General features: G+C 39.8%; 1 protein-coding gene across 25 annotated transcripts in view; it reads left to right on the plus strand.

The window, feature by feature from the left end:
• Positions 1 to 22,633, plus strand: part of CADPS (calcium dependent secretion activator) — a 469,919-nt gene that overhangs the window by 120,186 nt on the left and 327,100 nt on the right. For all 25 annotated transcript variants that reach the window (XM_045078225.1, XM_045078255.1, XM_045078257.1 and 22 more), the window contains exon 3: positions 2,189 to 2,521. In XM_045078225.1, the coding sequence (XP_044934160.1) occupies positions 2,189 to 2,521 (333 nt within the window). The remainder of the gene's footprint in view (positions 1 to 2,188; positions 2,522 to 22,633) is intronic.

Below are 22,633 nucleotides of genomic sequence, written 5' to 3' on the forward strand. Positions count from 1 at the left end.
GGGCCCCGGCTGAGCACAGAGCCCAATGTGGGGCTTGATCCCAGGACCCTGAGATCTTGACCTGAGCCAAAGGCAGAAGCTTAACCACCTGAGCCACCCAGGTACCCCAAAAGCTGCAGTTTAAAAGAGCAATGAGTTGGGGGAAATTGGAAGGGGAGGTGAACCATGAGAGACTATGGACTCTGAAAAACAATCTGAGGGTTTTGAAGGGGCGGGGGGTGGGAGGTCGGGGTACCAGGTGGTGGGTATTAGAGAGGGCACGGATTGCATGGAACACTGGATGTGGTGCAAAAATAATGAATACTGCTATGCTGAAAATAAATTAAAAAAAAAAAAAAAGAACAATGAGAATACAAAGGGACTCATCCTAGAAAGCCATCAGCTGGCCAGGGAGCTGGTGGAACTCTGGGTCAGAGAGGCTTACATATGACAGGAGCAGGGGTCTGGAAGCCATAGCACGCTTGTTGCCTCAGCAAGCGCAGGGCCCCTACCCCACGCCAGCACCATTGGCCCCCCTGCAAGGTGGCCCCAGTCCTCTGTATACCCAGATATCTCTGGTTGGCGCTCACTAAAGCTCTAGCAGCTGCGACACAGGTACAGAGCACACCAGAACACTCTGTGGCCACACCACTTGAGCTCTGGGCACCCCAGTGCACAGTGCTCCAGAACCTGATAGCCCATGCCCACATCTGCCCCAGCCCCTCCTCCGACCCCCACGAGGGCACCCCTGGGCAGAATGCTCCAGGAACCCCACTCCATGCCCGCCTTGGTTCCAGTCACCCAAGGACCTGGGTTCCAGGTCATGCATGTCATGCATGGAGCAACTCAGCCAGGACCTCACCTCAGCTCTAGTCACCCCCTAGGGCACCCTCTGCAGTGAACACTCTGGGACACGCTGGCTTGTAAGAGTTGGTGAGATCATGGAGGAAAAGGAATGCTCATGAACTGTTGTGGAGAATGTAAACTGATGCCGTCACTTCAGAAAGCAGAGTGGAGGTTCCTCAAAAAATTAAACAGAAAAATACGATATGATCCAGTAAATCCACTACTGGGTATTTACCCAAAGAAAACAAAAACACTAATTTGAAAAGATCTCTGCACCCCTCTGTTCAGTGCAGCATTATTTACAGTAGCCAAGGTATAGAAGCAACCTAAGTGTCCATTGATAGATGAAAGGATAATGAAGATGTGCGGGGGGGTGTGTACATGGACACCCTTGAGCATATTACTTAGGTATAAAAAAGAATGAGATCTTGACATGTGCTACAACATGGATGGACCTAGAGAATGTTATTCTAAGTGAAATAAGTCTGATAGAAAAAGACAAATGCTCTATGATTTCACTTATCTGTGAAGTCTCAAAGATGGAACAAATGAATAAATAAAAAGCAGAGATGGACCCATAAATACAGAGAACAAACTGGTGGTTGCCAGTGGAGAGGGGGTAGGAGATCGGCAAGGGGGTAGGGGAGTGGAAGATACAGGCTTCCGGTTAGGGAATGAAGAAGTCCTGGGATAAAAAGCAGAGCATAAGGAATATAGTCAGTGGTATTATAATAGCATTGTATGCTGACAGATGGTAGCTACACTGTGGTGAGTGTGACATAACATATAAACTTGTTGAGTCACTATGTTACATGCCTGAAACTAATGTAACATTGTATATTGACTATACTTCAATGTAAAAGATCAAAAAGATAATAATAACCGTAATAACAACCCATATGACATCACTATGGGCCACTTGTTAAAGTGGCTGTCATATTTGAATCCATTTAATCCTCATTTAAAAGTACCTATGATGTAGAGACTACTATTATCCCATTTTAGAGATGAAATACTGAGGTACAGAGAGGTTAAATTGATGAGGGAAACAATAACCAATAAGTGGCAGAGAAAGAACCCAAGTTGTTTGAGCAGAGTCTACGTAGTTTATGCTGCCTCTCATATCACTGTTCCAATGTAATCCTTTTAACAACCTGGTAAGTACTATTATTATTTTCATTTTCCAGATATGGACACAAAATCAAAATATGTACGTGACTTCTCTGAGTTCACACAACTAGAGGCAGGATGCTGGTCCCTCCCGAGGTGCCCATAATGGTGGTCAGCCCAGCCCTCAGCCCTAGGAAACTGGTATTTCCAGGGCTGAATCCCTAATATATTTCCTGTCCCTGTTCTTGCTCAGGTGTTCCTGAAGAGTGACCGTGTAGCCCGTATGGTGCAGAGTGGGGGCTGCTCCGCCAATGACTCCAGGGAGGTCTTCAAGAAGCACATCGAGAAGAGGGTACGCAGCCTGCCTGAGATTGATGGCCTCAGCAAGGAGACTGTGCTGAGCTCCTGGATGGCCAAGTTTGATGCCATCTACCGTGGAGAAGAGGACCCCAGGAAGCAGCAGGCCCGGATGACAGCCAGTGCAGCCTCTGAGCTGATTCTGAGCAAGGAACAGCTCTATGAGATGTTCCAGAACATTCTTGGGATCAAGAAGTTCGAACATCAGCTCCTGTACAATGCATGCCAGGTAAGTTGCCTCTCTCTGGGGCCTGAGCTGTGACTAAGTAGGGTTACTTTATTACTTCTGTGTGCCCTAGGCACTGTTGTCTTCATGGGTCACTTCTTGATTAAAAAAATAATAATTAAAATTATATTTTACAACTGCACTGATAAAAATTTCCTATAATCCATGGAAGAATATGTTCATGTTTATCTTCTGGTTTTAAAAGAAATGAAAACATTTTTGTACACCCCTAAAAATCTTGTGGACCCAGGCACTGTATAGCTCCTGTCTAATAGGTAAGTTGGTTTTATGATTATGGCCTGACTCCCATGTGTTGACAAAGCTACACGATCAAAACAGTTTTTTGTAAAAATGATTTTGCCTTTAAAATATATGATGTTTACCAGTTGAGCAGTTTATACTTCCTTAGCTGGGGTGACAAATGGACTTAGTACCCCATCAGAAAGCTTCTAGAAGGTCTGGGTATATCATACCAGTATATTAGTCACATCATGAATTTCCAAGTGCATTTGAGGGGGCTAGCTGAGACTCTGCTTGGGCCCACTCAATGTGGGCCTGTATTTTCACTGGATCAGAGATTGTGGGAGTAAGATGCTCTACATCTTCCTCTCCTACCTTTCCATTATTTATTCAACAAAAATTTATTGAGTGAGTGCCTACTTTGCAGTCTTTGCAAATTTTAGGGAGTATCACTAGGAAGCATTTTTAAAATTCCCATTCCCAGGCCCCAAAACCAAATCAGATTCTGATTCTGCATTTCAGGGCAGGGCTCAGGAATCTGCATTTTAGGCAAGGGCTAAACTGGTAGTTTTATTGCCCTTCTCCTTTTGAGAACCATTAACAAAACTCAACTGTGTTCCAGTTTCCCTGGGCTAAATCTGCTCTAAGGTAGGTTAAATTAAGACACTATAGTATATTGGCCGAGTTATGCCTTGCTGAGAATCAGACAGACAGAGGTAAATCCTAATATGACCTTCACTAGCTTTGTGGCCTTGGGGAGTTAGTTAACCTCCTCACATATGAGCTTGGGATGAAATTGTTGTAAGGATTCAATGTGGATAAAACCCAGAGCAACAGGGGACACTTTATAAATGGTGGCAGTTAAAATATAGTCAGTCTATCAGAAGAGGCAAAAAGTCTACAGAACAGTGCCATAAATGCTTACCATAAGAACTACAAGATTTTGAGGCTTACTTCTTTTTGTCTTCATGGCTACCCTCTAGTTCAAGGCTCCCGCAACTCTTACCTAAATGACCACAGTGTCTACCCAGCTGGTGACCCTACCTCCTCTCTTGCCCCACAATAACATGCCCACCACACAACAACTAGTGCAAGCTTTTTAAAATATAAATTGGATCATGTCTTTCTTCTGTGTAAGACATTTCAGTAGCTCCTCAACATCTTTAGAGTGACATCCCAACTCCTCATAAGGCTTGAGGCAATGCGTGAACCACTCATGTTTCCCCCACATGCTCACTCACTGGGCTTCTTTCTGTTTCCCCAGTGCACCAAACTGGCTCCGGGCCTTTGCATTTGCTCTTCACTCAGCTGAGAATGCTCTTTGCCAAGCCCTTTGCATGAATGCCCCAGCTTAAATGGCAACTTCTCTAAGAGGTCTTCCAAGACCACCCCATCGAAAGTTCTTTCTTGCAGAGTCACTCCATATCCCACCCTTTGTCCTATTTTTATCACAGTTTTTACCACTATTTTCCATTCCTCCTTCATCTGTTTTACCGGTTTATCATCTGTCTCATGCTCCACTCCTGTCCCTTCATTAGAATGTTAGCCCTGTGAAGGTAGTGACTCATCTTTTGCCTTATTTGTTAATATTTCCATAAAACAGTGGCATGAAACAATTCTTGGCACATACCAGGTGCTCAGGAATTGCCTATTGAGTTAATAAATGGATGATGACAGTTTATTGTAATTGGTAGAGGGGGTCTTGGTATCAACCATGATACCTCAGGAAATTTCTGGATGTTTTACTAGGTAGGAATCTGTTTATCATTTCATAATACAATATAGACATAACATTCAAAGAAATTTCTTACATCTTATTTTCTTCTCAGCCAACCCAAAGGTAGATGTTTTCTTTGATGGGTCAAGAAATATTTTGAAATGACCAGATAAATCTCAATATGAAATTAAATTTAAATTTTCTTTTTATTTAAAATACTACTACATCCACATGGCACTTTTAGATTGGGGTGAGCAGGTGGGATTCCCACCTATCTCCAGAACCACCTTCTCTACTACAAGAATATGGGTTGTCACATCACCTGCCTGGGTTATGAGTAACGTTCAAAATCACAGAGCTAGTTAAGTGTTCCTAAACCTGCTAGCCACAAAATGATTCCAGAGATTAATTTTTCTTCTTACAAACAGCAGCATTATTGGAATGAATGCATTGCTATGCCATTTCTCATCTTACTGTTTTTAAATTGTTAAATAGGGTTAAGTGGCAGGCAATGCTTTCCTCTAAAAAAGAATTATTTAGACTCCTAACCTCAATATGTTTTCCATGAGTTAGAAAAAAATACAATACTCTTGTTGACCTAAATAAAGAGGTAAACTGAGGCAAGCTCAGAGTTGTCAAAAAGATGAGTTTATTTGGAAATAGCAGAGGAATGACAATTCCAGACATGCAAATTATAGCAAGCTACAGGTGAGTCTGTTAAAGGCTTGGAGTAGGCTCTATTTAAATCAGCCTTTCAGTCCTGAAGTTTTGTTTTCCTAAGGATGCATGCATGAGATTTTCCATTTTATGTGCTCTGGTTTCATTTTAGATTGAAATTCATTCACATTTCCCCTTTTTGATCAAGATCTTTTTCAGAAAACACCTCTGATCAATTATGTCATCCAGATGTTGCTAATTTTTTTTTTTAAAGTTTAATTGGATTGCAGGTTGATTGTATTCTATGGCCCCTGGAGCTTAGGAGGATAGTCCTCGGGTGTCTTTTCCCATTAAGCTTAGGAGGACCATCCCCAGGTGTCTTGTCCCATGGAGAAGGTAAATGATACAGAGTTTTCACTTGCCTTAGTTGAACAACAGGATTGAAAAATGAGGCATCTCGGCTATATCCCTCTAAAGTAGATAGTTTAGTTTCTACTTGTCAATTGAATTCCAGGAAAAGCCTTTGAAAGGAAAAGAATTTTATTTTGTACATACATTTGGGAATAAGGCATTTGTTTACTAATACCAAACAGTAGAAATTTAATTAAAAAGATTAAACTGAGGATCAAATGCCCAGTGATAGCTATTGATTGAAATGCACTTCTCAACCAGCTTCCCCAATTGCCTATATTTAGTAGTTCAAAAATGCCCCAAGTTCCAGGATCTTGGCCAACTTCGGCTAGCAAATTGATGTTGTCCTTCATTATTTTTAGTTCTTGTATTATTTTCCTTGACTTACTGACATAAAAATGAAGTTCTTCTCCAAGTAGGGCATAGGTTTGCCTCTGCTAAGCAGTGAGGAGGTTAAGGTCTCTGCAGTTTTTGTAGGACTACTTCAGCAAGGCTGTCTATTTGAGTTTGTTGATATTCCAAAGCTCAGCTAGAAGTATTGAAATTGGTAAATATAACTATAGATAGATTGTGAGTTGCTTTTTCAAGGTCTGCTACTTCAACTCAAACAAAAAAGGTTCTGGTGAAAGCCTGCCCCAAACCCTTTCTATCTACTGTAGGGTTATATGTAAGCATCCATCCAAAATCATAACCTTCCCAGTTCTGACACACCCTTCTAAGCTGATAGAGGGTACCAGGTTAGGTATATAAGCAGTGGAGGGAAGAGGTTTTCTAATTTCGGTGTCAGAGCTGAGGCCAGTGATCCCAAAACATCCTTTCCAATTAAGAGGAAATGTAGAGTTTGTGTTTCTTCCATGTAAAAAGAAATACCCAATGCCTTTTAAGGCACAGTTGGGTCTCTTTGCCCAGATATTTTTCCCTGGAATAAAAGAGGGTATCTCATGATCAGAAATATAATCCTTATAATCATAATCTGATTTATTAACACTGTGGGAATGATTATGTGAGTACTTTAAATTTCTGTAGATCTGAAGTAACAAGAGAGCTGATATAGTGTAAAGAAGATTTTGGGGGAGAATTAGAGAATTTCTACTGCAAAAGTAAGTTGAATTAAGTTTCCACCATTCCCCAGATTTTTTGTTAAATCCCAATGAAATACCATTGAGTGGGAGCCCATTAGCTTCCAATTTTCCAGTATTACTAGTTTTCATTGCCCCACCGTAAAGATACATTAATGGAAGCAGTGATATAGTCTTCTGGATTCCAACAGGGAGTGAATTCACGTTCACCTGGACTATATTAAATGGTATAGTAACAAATATTTAGTGGGAGCTATCCTAGAGTTTTGCCGTTCCCATCATTATGTTTCTGAAACATAACAAAGATTTTGGGTAAGAGTCCAGAGTGAGTGAGGGGGTATCCAATTATGAGTATGGAGTGTCCAAAGGAAAGCCATATTATTTCATGCCAGTCTTCTGAAAGGGAGGAAGTGTGTGATTTCCAAGGTATCAAAGGAAAATCCTACATCCTTACCAGATAGTTTTTGCCATCCTTTTAAAGATGGTGGCCAGACCAACAATTCACATTCATCAGTAATACTATTTGCTCATGCACAAATCTGACAATCAGTAAGTTTAGCAGAATCAGAGAGGTTTCTTATTAAGGGAGGAGATAAAAGGATGTGTTAAAGCTAAAGTAAAGAATGGTAGGAAAACTAGGGAAAGCATGACTGAAAGCATGAATGACATGATTTAACTAAATATAGAGTGAGACAAGGGAGGAAAAAGAAGGAAATTTATGCAGACCTGGGTAAGTTGTTAAAATAGACAACTTGGGTAAGTTGTCTATTTTAGACATCAGGTGATTCAGTCCCTAGAAATTTTCTGTTTCAGGTCACCATTTGGTGTATAGTCCATGCAGGTTTTGAGGACTTCGTTTATATGTGACACCGGGATCCAGGAGTCTGTTCCTTGAATTTGGCACAGGAGTTAGTTAACAATACCTGAGAGGAGCCTTTCCAGCAAGGTTGAAGCAAGTCTTTTTGGAGATGTCCTTTCCAACAGATGAACTCTTCAGGCTCTAGGATGTGATGTTGGATGTCTTCATCTCCCGAGACTGCACTAGGGAAAGATTGTTCTATCAGAGTGTGATTATTTTTTATAGACTTGATCAGGCCCTTGCAAACTGAAGTATATCCCCCTTTGTTAGTTGTGGGGCAAAAAAAAGTGAGGCCTAAGGGTATCAACCATCCTGTAATTATTTAAAAAGGCAAAAATGTTTATGCGTGCCAATGGTAGTAAGTCTAAGATTTAGAAGAACCAGTGGTAGTGCTTTCAGCTAGAGTACTTTGAGGATTGCAACTAATTTAGCTAAGTCTTAATAAATCTATTTGTACATTTGACCAGTCCTAAAGACTGAGGATGCTAAGCACAATGAAAGTGCTACATAATTGGACAAACAAAATAGCTTGTCAAGGTCTTTGACCAGCAAAGTGAGTTCTCCAATCACGATGAACTTCAAGGGGGGGTCTACAAGTGGGAATAGTCTTTTCTAATAGAACTTCAGCTACAGAAGAGGTAGTCATCTGTGTACATGGGAAAGCTTCAGTGCAATGTGGAAATATGCACACCATTACCAGAACGTACTTAGATCCATGAGGTAGGGCAATTGTATGAAATCTATTTGCCAGACCTCAAATGGTTCATTGGGTAAATTAAAATCTTGGGGGCAGTATGGGTAGACTTCCCTGGATTACATTTAGGATAGAAGCAATCAAGAAAGGTGCTTTCTGTGGCCTTGCCAATGTTTCTCCACCAGTATTGATCTATGAATGTTATTTTATCCGTTGACCGATGATTTAATTCATGTATGGTGGTTAATAATGGAAATTTTAGATTTTCTGGTAGGAATGGTTTGTTATTTGGTCTGAATCAGAGTTTCTTTTCTTCATGATATCAACAGCCTTTAGATCCCTATTTTTGTTTTTCCTATTCAGAGGTCAGTTGTTGTGTTTTCCTGCTTAATTCTCTTAGGTCATCACCAGGAGATGTAGTTTTCTGGACCATGACAGGTTTAGTCTATGAGTCCCAAAAAGCAGCATTTTTTGGTGGAGATATCAGTGAGGTAGTTTCCTTTGGCTTCCTGGGAAGCTTAGAGATTTTAATACTAGCTAGAGTTGCTGGCAAGAGCATAACATATAGCAAAGTTTGGACATAAGGGCCATTTTAAGGAAACCTGGAAGTAAGGAAACCTCATTTCCAAAGCATTCCAAAATTATGAGCTACTGCAAAGGTATATCGACTATCAGCATAGATGTTTGTGGTTTTACCTTTAGCAAGAATATATGCTTAAATAAGGGCATATAATTTGGCTTGTTGGGCTAAAGGGGCCAAAAGGAAGGGTGCAATGTCAGTGACTTCAGAAGGAATTGATATTACAGTATCCAGCACAACATTTACCATTTTCATTTTTCAAGTAAGAGCCATCGGTGAATCATGAGAAATCAACATTCGTCTAGGGGGCTTCTTATAACTCATCACGAGGGGTTAATATATGATCCATCAAAGTTAAATAGTCATAAGGGGTTTCTTTCATGGAAGAAGAAAGAAGGGTAACACTGTTGAAATTATTACAATGAATGAGGGTGATATGAGAGGTAATTAGTAAGAGAATTTCACAAGAAGTAAGATGGCTTGGGCACCTGGGTGGCTGTGAGTTAAGCTGCTGCCTTCGGCTCAGGTCATGATCTCAGGGTCCTGGGATCAAGCCCTGCATCGGGCTCTCTGCTCAGCAGGGAGCCTGCTTCCCTCTCTCTCTCTCTCTGCCTGCCTCTCTGCCTACTTGTGATCTCTCTCTGTCAAATAAATAAATAAAATCTTAAAAAAAAAAAAAGAAGTAAAAAGGATTGCTGAAAGGTGTTGGATATGAAATGAGTTTAAGAGAGCTTCGACAGCATGAGGTGCAAAGATGGTCAAAGACGATCCCATGACAATTTCTTCAGTGTTCTTTACTAGAAAGGCAGTGGCAGGGACAGCCTCAGGGCATCAGGGGTAAGCAACCTTAGGCCATGAGATCTGATTGTTGGCTCTGATAACCCAAAGGTTGGTAGTAGCCCCTGTATTTTGGGCTAAATATTTTGAGGGCATTTCCTTCTTTTATAGCTGCAAAAAAGAAAAAGTGTAGCTGATAGTTTGGATTTCCCAGGGTAAGTAGATTTATTGTTTTCCTTCGAAGTTTTAAAAGCCATGTCAGCTTGGTTTTCCCAGATAATGGGGTCTTGGTTTTTAATAAGACTTAGGGGCTAGGTCATTAATGGACAAGTTTAGAATCTGATTCCAACAATCACCAGATATCCCAAGAAAACCTGTAATTGACATTTGGTTTTAGGCTTTGGGAAGCACAAGATGCCATGAAGCCTGTCAGGCTCTAGGTGCAACCTTTGTTCTGAGATTAAGTGTCCTAAATATCGGATTGGGTTTGTACAAATTGCAACTTTTCCTTTGAGACTTTATGTCCCTTAATTGCTAAGAGTTTTAACAATGAATATTGTCTTCTTGTGAGGATGTTTAGGAGAGTGAGCCAAGAAGTAAGTCATCTACATGTTGTGGTAAGGTGTAGCATTTAGGAAATTTCATATCAACTAGGACAGTTTTTAAAATATTTGAGAAGTAGGGACTTTCAGTGAAATCTTGAGGCATTACTATCCAAGTATATTGTTGTCCTTACCAGGTAAAGGCCAAAGATATTGGTTAGCCTTATAAACTGGAATACTAAAAAATGCACCCTATAAATTGATTCTGGTGAAGAATTTGCTTTTTGTGGGGATAGATGCCAGTAACTCTGGGGATTAGAAAAAACAGAATGGTGAGGAATAACAAGGTTTCAGCACTCAGAGATCTTGGACAAATTTCCATTCTTAACCATGAGGTTTTCTTATAGCTAAAATAGAAAGATTAGGGTTGGTACAAGAGGACAATAAATCCCTGTGCTTTGTAGTCTTCTGTGATAGATATTATGCCCTATAGAGCTTCTTTGTTCATGGGGATATTCGTTGATTCTGGGCAGAGGTTTCATAGGATCAATTTGGATCTTAACTTTGGACACTATGAATTTTGCATATGTCCTTGCCAGATTTTACACATAGAGCAGGGGATACTAAACCTAATAATGGGGATAAGTCTGAAGTTTGATCTTCCCTGATTTGTAAAGTACTTGCAAAAGAAAAAGGGTTTGGGTTTTCTTGGAGATTAAATTCAAGGGATTTAAGTTCAGGGGATATTGACTCAAGAGTTTTGTTCTCCCTTTCAAGGAAAGGAAATGGCAATACAATACTTTTCTAGGAAACCTTGTCCTAATAAGTGTCTAGGAGCTGATTCACTGAGGAGAAACAGAAGTTTGTCTTGCAAATGTCCCAAGGAAAAATGTATACATTTAGGAAAAGGAACACACTATGGCTTATTTGAGGTCCCATTAATTGAATAAATCTATTACTCCAAGGGGGGAACTATTTAATTGTAATGGGGTTAAGCATGGATGCTGTAGCTCTTGTGTCCATTAATATTATGGGGGGTTCATCCCCAATCTGGAGAGTAGTTTCCTCTAGTCTCTTTAATGGTAGAATGAGAAGCAGTCCCAGTGTTTTCTTGGAGGCCCGTCACTGGGATGAGTCTGATCCTTGGTTCTTGGAAAGCTGTTATCTGAATCTTTTTTATGTTTTAACAGTCCTTTCTCTGATGGGTGGGTTTTCTGTGATAATGACAGAGTCTAGCAGAGAGAGTCTGCTTTGGGAGATCTCATCTGTTGAAGTTGGAGATTTAAGTTTTAGTTGCTCTTCTCTTTTTTTTTTTTTTATTTTATTTATTTTATTTGACAGACAGAGATTACAAGTAGGCAGAGAGGCAGGCAGAGAGAGAGGGGAGGAAGCAGGCTCCCTGCTGAGAGCAAAGAGCCCGATGCGGGGCTCGATCCCAGGACTCTGGGATCATGACCTGAGCCAAAGGCAGAGGCTTTAACCCACTGAGCCACCCAGGCGCCCCTAGTTGCCCTTCTTTTGGAATCATCTTCTAGGGCTAACTGATTAGTTAGACTGATAAGATCAACATTAGGATGGGCATTGTTTCTCGTTCTATGTGGTTTCTCTTGACTAACAGAGTTAAATCTCTGTTTAAATCACTTATGGGGCACCTGGGTGGCTCAGTGGGTTAAGCCTCTGCCTTCGGCTCAGGTCATGATCCCAGAGTCCTGGGATCGAGCCCCGCATCGGGCTCTTTGCTCTCAGCAGGGAGCCTGCTTCCTCCCCTCTCTCTCTGCCTGCCTCTCTGCCTACTTGTGATCTCTGTCAGATAAAGAAAAAATCATTAAAAAAATCACTTTTAAACATTGAATTAAAGGCCACCCTGAGGGATTGAATATCTATAGGGAGTTCAGACTTTTCTTTAAAAAAGTTTGGAATTTGCCATACTAATCATGAACAGATTCATCAGACTTTGGGGTGCATGCCTGAATTTGTTGCAGTTTACTGGTTTAAGGAAAGCCCTCAGAATGGCCAGATGCAGCCTTTTGGCTCTGGCACAGGTTTGGTCATATAAAAGAGCTGGCACTTGACTACTTGGAATTCTAAAGATTATTTAGTGTTTTCTCAATTAGCACCTTTCATCTAGTGCTTGGTTTGACCTTCTCCAACAAACATATAGACTAATTGATAAAGGTTAGAGAAGCCAGGTTGATAATTTTGAGTAACAGTATTGAATTATTCAGCAAATCTGTGAGGATCCTCAGTTACCTTGGGAAAATCTTTTACTGTAGCTCTAAGTTTAGCTTTAGTCCATGGGACATAAGAAATTAATAATTTAGCAGGATTGTCAGAGAGTTTGAACAGGCTCAGTTGGCAAGGTTTCAGCACTAGAGAAGAAGGGGATTTGGGATAAAGGAAGGGGTTAAAAGAGGGCAAAGGTGGGTAGAGCAGAGCTGGAGCAATGGGGTTCGGGGAGAGCTCCCTGATGCTTAGAGGGGAAGACTTCAGATGCTGTTCTATCTCTTCTCATTGCTTATTTGTTTCAGTTCACTTAAAAATAGTATTTTGTGAAAAGGCAGTTGTAGAATCCTAAATATTTCTAGAAGCCTCCAGGTGCCAATTAAAATAGCTCTCCCATTCAGATTGTTTGTTCTATTGCCATGGCCTTCTAATTCAGTCCAGAGAAAAACAAGCGTGGGGAGACTGAAAGTTCCCCATAATGGCCATTGAAATTCTAAATTATCATTAGTAAGGTGGTCCATTTAGTCAAAAATACACATGAGAAGAGACCATAATTTTATAACATAAAGCCAGCTGGGAGCCCAGAGGAAAGGCCACCCTTGGGACATTCACATGCTTGGGATTCCACATTTTAGAGGTTTTCCTGAGAGTAAAAGAAAAATTACCAAGCAGCCTGATGGATGTGCTTTCAGGGTTGGAAATTGTATTTTATTTTACAGTGTGCCTTTCATGAGATACTTTTCTTATCCCTGGTGGACACCCTTTGCTCTACTTTTCCGACTGGTGACCACATGTCCCTTGTTGCATAAAATTATCTTGCAGTTGACAGTTCAGTCTGGCCCTCTGTGAGCAACTTACCCAGGCAGGTGAGGCTCGTGCTTGGGGGACTGGTCTCTCTTAAGAAGGTGCTGAGTATTCATGTATCATTTATTTGCTCTATCCATGCTCACCAATATTAACTTATTTATTTTTTTTCCTCAGAAACATTTAAGGAAATTATAACAAAATTCTAGTGTCCACCCAATAAGAAAGCAAACGATAGAATCAAAAAGGACTTTCAACAGAGCTTGAATCAAAAGGCTCAACCAAAGGGAGGGAGCTCAGAATCTAAAAGGAGACACACCTAACTAAAAGTAGATGGTGACTCATGGAAGCAGTGAGCTCAATGGGCTTGGTGTGGTGCCTTGCTTCATTATGATGGTTGTCATTCTTCAAGGGTCATCCCTTCTGATGTCACTTCTGACATCAAGGAATGTCATCCTAAATAAAGGGGTAAACTGAGGTAAGTTCAAAATTGTCAATAGTTTATTTGGAAACAGCAGAAGAATTGCAATTCAGGAATTGCAATTGTAACAAACAATAGGCAAGTCCACTGAGGGTTTGAGGTAGGCTGTATTTATGGGCAGGGAATGTAAAGAGGAGAGTATCTAGTTAGAAACCTGTTAAAATTAAAAACAAAAGGAGACCAGCTTTGAAAACTTCTCAAAGAGACAAAACCAGTCCCGTCATACAGAGATCAATTTATCTTATTTCATGAGACCAACCTGACCTGGATCATTTCCATTTCATGCCTCTGGAAGCTGTAAGCAAAACTTCCCAAAGCTGATATGAAGCAACCCCTGACCAACTCCCTAACATTTAAGAAAATTCCAAGATTATCAGGTTTCTGTAAATAAGGCATTTATAAGAAATCTTCTCCCAGTTCTTGAATTTTGTTTTCCCATGGGTACATGCATGACACTTCCCATTTTATATCCTCCAGTTCCATTTAGATTAAAATTCTTTTACATTACAAAAGAATAACGTCCTCTCCCCGAAGAATAATAATTGTCCCCCTAGCTAAAAAGTGAAGTATAGGAAAGTACTTGGGGCAAAAAATCTTGGGGCTAAATTACTTAGGACATGTAGTATTATGTTCCATACTCCTTTCAGACACCAAGCTTGCCTTTTTCTTCTTGGCTCACATCAGTAGAAATTAGAACAAAGAGCATATGCAAGTAATTCACAAAAGAAAAAATACAAATGAATTCTAAACACATTATGATTTTTAAATTCCAAGCGTTCGGTAATCTGAGTTGTATAAGTATATTGGTAAACAACGAAAGCATTATTTTAAGTTAACATTGATAATTGATGATACATTGCTGAATGTTACAGATACGGGTATTCTCATAACTTACTGTTGGAATAATTGGTTATTATAAACTTTCTGTGGATTAATCTGTTAATTTACATTACGACAACTCTATAGTAGGGAAACCTTTCAACCTTGTGGTTTTACCTCTAGCAGTTTGTTGGGAGTAAATACTCAGAGATGTGTACAAGAGTATGAAGCCCAAATATGTTCACTGCAGCATTCCATATGACAGTGGAAAAATAGAAGCAACTGGAATTCCCAATAGTAAAATATTAATCTATTAGATTTTGGGTTGACCATGTGAGACAATACTCTTCAGGCAAGAAAACAGTTGTTGAAGAAGAAATCTTACCACATGGGAAAATGTATACAAGATATTGCTAAGTGGAAAACCAAGCAATGAAGCAACAGAAAGGCATACTCTCATTTTTATGGAAAAAGTACTTGAGGGGCAAGAGGCAAAATCTTAACCGTGTGTATCTTCAGAGATAGCATTATGGTTGATTTTAACGTTTTCATTTCTGCCTTTCTAGGATTCCAGATTTTCTGCCCTAAGCATATAGGTGTTTTGTCAAAAGGAACAGCAGGCAAAAAATCTCAACAAAGAAGCTTTTAAAAACTTAGAATAGGGAGAAAATGATTTTCTGTGTTCTTTTCTAGACTTCAGCCATTAATATATTGCCTTCATGATTTTTGCCATTTCCAAGTACTGCCTGAATGACTACTTAATATTTCTAATTACACCAATTCTTAATTCACTTTTTAACCTATCCTTATCTTTAGAAGTAATATATTCAAAATCGCAGCTTATATGTTCTAGTTTGGTTTTTTTTTTTTAAACAAGACGCGTTGAAGCAAACCATAAAATAGTCCTCATCCGTTGGTGCTCTTATGTCTTCTCATACCACCGGTGACGTGGGAGGCCTGGCTGGGGCGACCATGCCCTGATATGCTGAGCCTGGAGGCATGGAGCTCTCTGACGCCATCCCAGAAAATAGCCTCAGACTGACTAGAACGGCTTTCCATGAAGTGTCCACTTCCCACACCCTGCAATCAGGTTTCAGAAATTACAGATTCACTCACTCACTTTCTCACAGATTACCCTCAGCTCTGCTGAACTCTGTCAACCCACAGGAGCAAAGATACAGAACTGAAAATGCTATGGCTTCCTTTCGTACCATGCTCTGCTTCAGTTGTTTCTTGTTTTGTTTTGTATTTTTCTGGATCTTCTCCTTATGAGACAAAGCAATTCCTAGATGCTTCCCAAATCAGAAGTGCTCGCAGTGTTATCTTCTTATGCGTGTCACATCCTAGTGGAAGCTGGAATCTGATTTCCGGTAGTGCTTTCTGAAGGTTCGCATGATCTCTCTTTATGAGGTTCTGCCAGCAAGTGCAGTTTTCGTCTCAAATGAGAAATGACGTTTATCAAGGAGAGATTAGATCAGTGATATATCAGTTGTCTGTTGTAACATGAACCATGTCTATCAAAACACAGAACACACACATGCACAAAGAGACTTAGGAAAGGTTTCCATATTTGCGTGTGAATTTTTTAAGTCTATTTTGTTTATTTAGGAAGGCAGGACTCCATCTCATGGAAGGGTTTGCTCATCATCCACATAATAATCAATGTAAAATAACTGGAAGCTTGTATTATGAAATGTAGTGTTTTTATTGTCCTAGACTCTTAAGAGGAAGCCGTCAGTTGTGTCCCTATTTGAGCATTTGCGTTGAATTCGAAACCCAACTCAAAAAGCATAAGAACATCTTTGAGAATGGGCTGCATCTTATGAGAAATGAGACTAAGACCTGCTTTCAGTCTTCATAAAATGCCAAGATGGTGGTAGTAGTGGTAGTGATGTGGCATTTTAAAAAGTTTAAAAAATGTAAAGCACATGTTCTCCCCCTTCCTCTTCAGTGGCCTCCAAATCTGGAGTTGATTTGCTGCCCAGTTGTACCAGATGTCTGCTACTTCCTACCCACCCCTCTGCTTCACTGTATGAGTTATCCTTAATTGCTTCATTCTAAAACATGTGATCATTTTCCCTTAAAAAACACTTCTGAGGGGTATTTTAAAAAGAGGGAAGTCTATATGTTCATATTTTTAAAAAAATTTTATTTATTTGACAGAGAGAAACACAGTGAGAGAGGGAACACAAGCAGAGGGAATGGGAGAAGGAGGAGCAGGCTTCCTGTGGGGCTCGAACCCAGGACCCTGCGATCATGACCTGAGCTGAAGGCAGACACCTAAGGACTGAGCCACTCAGGCACCCCTATGTGTTTGTATATTTTTAAATGCAAATAAATTCTCCCTGAGGAACCCAGCTAATTTGTAAGCAGGCATGGAGTATATGAATTAAGGAAGCCAGTTGTTTCTCATGCTTCAGTTCTGCCCTTGCAGGAAGGTATTTCTGGTCGGGCTGTCACTGATGATACCCATAGCTCCTAGAAGGACCTGCAGTATGACTTTAGCATCACCTCAGCCATCACTGTGCGTCATGGCCAGCAGGGATAGCATGTATTCTCCAAGTAACAGAAGATGACAGTGCTGTCTTCATTTATCTTCTCTGACTTTCCGGGGATTTGTTCACATAACCTGGAAGGGTTGATTAGAAGTACAGAGAATATAATTTCCCAATCTACAAATACCTTTGCATTTCAATATTGAATTCTCCATCATTGCTCAACTACTGATTTTCTTAGCATTTCATTTCTTTTCCTCCAAACCATCATCAATATGGCCTTTGATGGTGTGGTTATCTTATTACAGAGTCATTTCCCTTAGACTGATTAACACTTGGCAGTTTTTCAGATAGTTTATTAGACACCACAGAGAAACCTCAAATTATCAAGCTTTCAGCTGTGACCCAGATTACTGGGTTTTATCCATATCTCATTATGGAGTCTTTAATCCCTACGTTAAGTACATAGCTTTTTCCTAATCCAGAAGATTCGAGTAGTTCTGTTAGCTGAGTATTTACTTCGTGGGCCAGGTTCTAGTTCTTAATCTGTTTCTTGGCTTTCTACCACCAGTATGCTTCTTTATACATAATGGTCTTTCAGTATCTGTTGAAGAAAACCTTTGAAATCTGAGGAGGGGGGTGACAATGGCAGTCTAGTACTTAACACAGTTACTTAGTGACATACTTTCATCATCTATCCATTCATTCATTCATTCATTCATTCAATGGATGTTTGAGACACCTGCTGTGTGCTAGACATGGCATGTCAGATGCTGGGGTAAGTCCTAAACTTTCCTACTTTGTCACAGAACGGATCCTGGCTCCTGACTACCTTCCCCATTGCTCACTAAACACACCTCCCAATGACTTTATAGGTGTTACCCTACTTAGAATATTGTATTTGCTTCCATTGCATCACTGTGTAACTAATTACTGCAACTGTTGTGGCTAAAGAGAGTACCCATTTATTATCTCACAGTTTTTGTAGGTCAGAAGCCCAGGCAAGATTTAGCTGGGTTGTTTGCTAGGGACTCAGAGGCTTGAATTATGGTTCTGACTGGTCTTGTTCTCATCTGTAGGGTCAACAGGTAAGGATCTGCTTCCAAGATTCCTCTTATTGGTACAACTCACATCCTTGCAGTAGGATTCCTCAAAGTCAGCAACAGAGAGACAGGAAGTCTCTGGTGCTTCAAGTCTCTGATATCTAGACCATTTTTTAAAGATTTTACTTATTTGAGACAGAGAGTACATGAGGGGTAGGGAGGGGCAGAGAGAGATGAAGCAACAGACTCCTGGCTGAGCAAGGAGCCTGAGGGCCAGTTCATGGCTGGAGATGTACTGTGAAGCTCAGGGGGAAATCCCCACTATAAAAAAGGCTCTTAGTGGATTCAGATCTCAGATTGCAATGCCCGTTCCATTGCTGCACTTGGCCAAATCAGAAAAAAAGACCAATGACACACCTTTAGGGAATGTGAGCATTTAATCCCCAGAAGGCCATAAATGCCTTGCCTTTGCAATAAGTTAGTCAATATTTAGTTGAACATCTATTTTGTGCCAAGCATTGCCAAGTGTTGGCCCTGTAATGGGGAATAGCTTGGTCCCAGGTTTCCAGGATCGTGACCTGAGCCAAAGACAGACGCTTAACTGAAGGACCACCCCTGTGCCCTTAGACCCTCTTTTAAAAGGATTATCGGAAGGGGGTGTTGGTAGATGGTTGACTGGCTTAGTGGGTGGATCGTATCACTCTTGATCCCAGAGTCAGGAGCTGGAGCGCCCTGTTGGGTTACTTTAAATAAACTTAGAGATCACTTTAAATAAAAAAAATTAATGAAATAAAATGTCCTATTAAAAAAATAAAAGGTTCGTCTGAGTAAATTAGGTCCACCCAAGATAATCACTCTTTTCTTTTAAAGTCAATTGACTAACAACTTTAATCACATCTGCAAAATCTCTTCACTCTTATTATGTGCTATTGATTAGAAGAAAGTCACAGGTTCTACCCACACTCAAGGGGAAGAGACTATAACAGGATGTGACTCACTGGGTTGTCAGCCTAGGGTTTCAGCCACAAGTGTTCTTCCCCCATCCCAGAGTTCTTCATATGAGGGACTCCTTCAAGTATCAATTTAAATTAATCTTTTTTAAAGAGACTTCCCCTCATCATTCTGCCTAAAATAGACTTTTCCTTGTTGGGTTGTTTTTTTTTTTGGTTTTTTTTTTTTGTAACAGTGCCTTGTTTATTACCATCACAGAACTTCATACAATCTGAAATTACCTTGCATACTTACTCATTCTTCTACTGACTACCCGACTATCTCTTCAAGAGCAAGGACTGTGTCCATTGTATTCCCCATTACAGGGCCAACACTTGGCAATGCTTGGCACAAAATAGATGTTCAACTAAATATTGACTAACTTATTGCAAAGGCAAGGCATTTATGGCCTTCTGGGGATTAAATGCTCACATTCCCTAAAGGTGTGTCATTGGTCTTTTTTTCTGATTTGGCCAAGTGCAGCAATGGAACGGGCATTGCAATCTGAGATCTGAATCCACTAAGAGCCTTTTTTATAGTGGGGATTTCCCCCTGAGCTTCACAGTACATCTCCAGCCATGAACTGGCCCTCTAGTCACATTTAACTTGTCTCTCCCATCACAAGATTGAAGGAAGAAGGGCATAAATTAAATCTTGTCTTTGCAGAGTCACACACCGCTTCTAACCATCATTAGTTATTTGATAGGCTGCTGGTTTTCAGTTGATTTGCTTGATTGTTGTACTTTAATTTCAGCATTCTTTGGATATGGAAGGGAGTCAAGATGTGTATACCACATGAACATGTTTTACTCTGTTTGTAGGGGCGAAATGAGAGGGCATTTAAGATGTAAGGGACACAAAGACAGATGCCAATGTTAAATTTCCCAGAGCAACAGCTTTTCCAGAGCAATGATTTGTCATGATGGGGTCATCAGAAAATCCTTACTTCTCTGTCACTCCTTCCTAGAATGCATGGCAGATATTTCTATCTATCTACCTGCACCTGCTGTTATTGAGAGACTAACTGCTATGGAAAGTTGAAATTGAGAGTGACTATCTTACCTCTGAGGAACAGGGGAGTAGGGATGGAGGCAGCCTTCAAAACTGCCCTAGACATTTCGGCAGTCTTTTCCTTTAGTTGCCAAAATAGTGTCATAAATATGCTCTTTCTTTCAAACTCTTCTCATAAGCGTTGAACCACAAAACTGTAATCACAGGTGTTAAAGAGGTGTACTCTCAGAAAAAGACATACAGAAATAGTATCTTCAGGGCACCTGGGTGGCTCATTTAGTTGAGCATCCGACTCTTGGTTTTGGCTTAGGTCATGGGATGGAGACTTGTGTTGGGCTCTGCGCTCCATGGGGAGTCAGTTTGAGATTATCTTCCTCTTCCTCTCCCTTTCCTGCTCTTTCTCTCTCAGATAAATAAAAAAATATCTAAAGAAAAAAATGAAATAGTATTTTCTACTTTTCCACTTTTCACTGAATGGTGGAAGCTGTTATAAACCATCTAACACAGCTTTGCAAATAAAGATATTATACAATCCTTCTGACATGTTTCACCAACCCAGACTCCCCCTGGTAATGATCTGAATTTACCTTCTTCCAGCGTGTATCCTTTGCTTCCTTGGTAACTCAGACCTACAGTTAACAGGCACATGGGTAATAGAGTATAGTGCATGGATTAAAGTTTGTTAACCCTTTTGGGTTTTAATCCTTTCTGAAAATATTCATAAAATACCTAGTTCTCTTTCCTGCCCAGCTAGTGAGTGATTCTGTGTCAGGAAATGATCTATCTTCTGACCTCCAGTTTGAGCAGCATTAATGCCTACCAAATATGAAGCATTTACTATATGCCAGGCACTAAGCTTAGTACTTTACATATATTATCATATTTAATCCTCATAATAAGCCTATAAACTAGATATTTTTACTCACATTTTAATAAGGAGCCTAAAAAAAGAGAAAGAGAGAAGTTAAACGAGATTTCCAAGGTCAAACAGGCAGTCAGCAGCAAAATCTGGAGTTTTACTCAAAGTTGTATGATCCCAAAATAAGCTTTTTAACTCATTGCTTGAAAATAGTTGTGATTTTCCACTGATATAGAAGGCTCTGGAGAATAAGTAGAAGTTTTTGATCTGTCCATACTCTAGAAAGATAAGTATGCATGTATCTTATTAAAAGTCTTAGGAGTGTCTTTTTGTTTAGGCTGCTCTTTTTTCCCCCCTAAAATTTGTTAGAGGAAAAGAAAGGTCAGCGAAGGACTTGGTTCTTTGTATTTGCTAATAATGAGCGCAGTGGGTGTGTCTTTATTCAGTGGGGATGGATTAGATTTATGTTTGCTTCTCTCATTTAGGTTTGACCATATCAATACAATTGTTTCCTGATCTAATTTTTGAAAACATAGTTAAAGTCCCATAGTGTTCAGAAGATGGTTAAGGACAGAAAAAGCTTGTTTTTCTCATTTTGCCCTTGCTAGTGTGTAAGCCAGCCAACTGGATGACTTGTCAAAGTGACTGCCTTATGTTTCATAGCATAAGTACCTTCTTGTCAGGGCCCAGGGACCCAGGTTTTAAAACAAGGGTGCTCTCTGGAAGAGGAACACCCACAAAAGCATGCATGAATATTCAAATGACAAAGGTTTTAAATGAAGAGTTAAATCAGGGTTTGGTAAATATTTTAGGCTTTGTGGGCCCTGAAGCTTGTGATGCAATTATTTAATTCTGTCACTGTAGCAAAAGCAGTCACAGAAATATGCAAAAGATTGGGCATCATTGTCTGTGTTCCAATAAAACTTTATTTACAAAAGCAGGCAGCTGGCGGATTTGACCCGAAGACTGCGGTATGTCAATCCCTGAAGTTAAATATATCATATCATAACAGAAAGAATTCTTCACTTTCCCCACAGTTGCACTTATGTAAAATTAATCAAGCTATACCCTAAAAATCTGCACTTTAAAAGATGTATGCTCATAAAATATGTTTCAGAATAAATGTTATGCCTTACAAAATAAAACAGAGAAAACATTTTAAAAAGAGAGAGGAGAAAGAAAAAAAAATCTTACAAATAAGAGCTTTACAGATTTGAATTTTGAATGTGATATATGATATGAACTTGGGAGAAAAGAGCTCTGTACAAAAATAACAAATTAATAAGACTTTTAAAATGGAGATTATTTCTCTTTGACTTTAATTAGGCTCCTTCTAGGTTTTCAGGTTTAGCAAATTATCAAACCCCAAATAAAAACCTTAGGCTTATCTCTCAGGCAAGTTTTCTGAAATTCTGAAGTGTCCATGGATGCTCTTCTGGCAGCATTGCCTTTGTTACATTTCTATGTAACTAATCTGTGTTGCTAATTAAATTCCATCATGAAGTATGGTTTCAATCATTTTCTGTCCAATACAAGCATCTTTGTTTGTGTAGAGATGCATGACCCCCAACCATGTGGAAATGCAGGCGGAATAATGAGTTAGATTGAAGTGGTCTGATTTTTGTTTTATGAAAGTTAATTGGAAGTGTGACTTTATTCTTTGTCACCAAAACCCGATTAACCTATTACCTGTTTTGCATTTGCAATAAAGAATTCATTTCACCATATATTTGGTTTTAGACTATTCAGAAACATAAGAGAGAAACAGTCTGAGAATTGTAGGCTAAAACAGACAGTCTTACACTAGAGATACACACATGTCCTCCATCATGTG

This window comes from Mustela putorius, unplaced genomic scaffold (genome assembly GCF_011764305.1).
Source record: "Mustela putorius furo isolate JIRA1106 unplaced genomic scaffold, ASM1176430v1.1 tig00000095_pilon_pilon_pilon, whole genome shotgun sequence".
NCBI classification, from domain to species: Eukaryota; Metazoa; Chordata; class Mammalia; order Carnivora; family Mustelidae; genus Mustela; species Mustela putorius.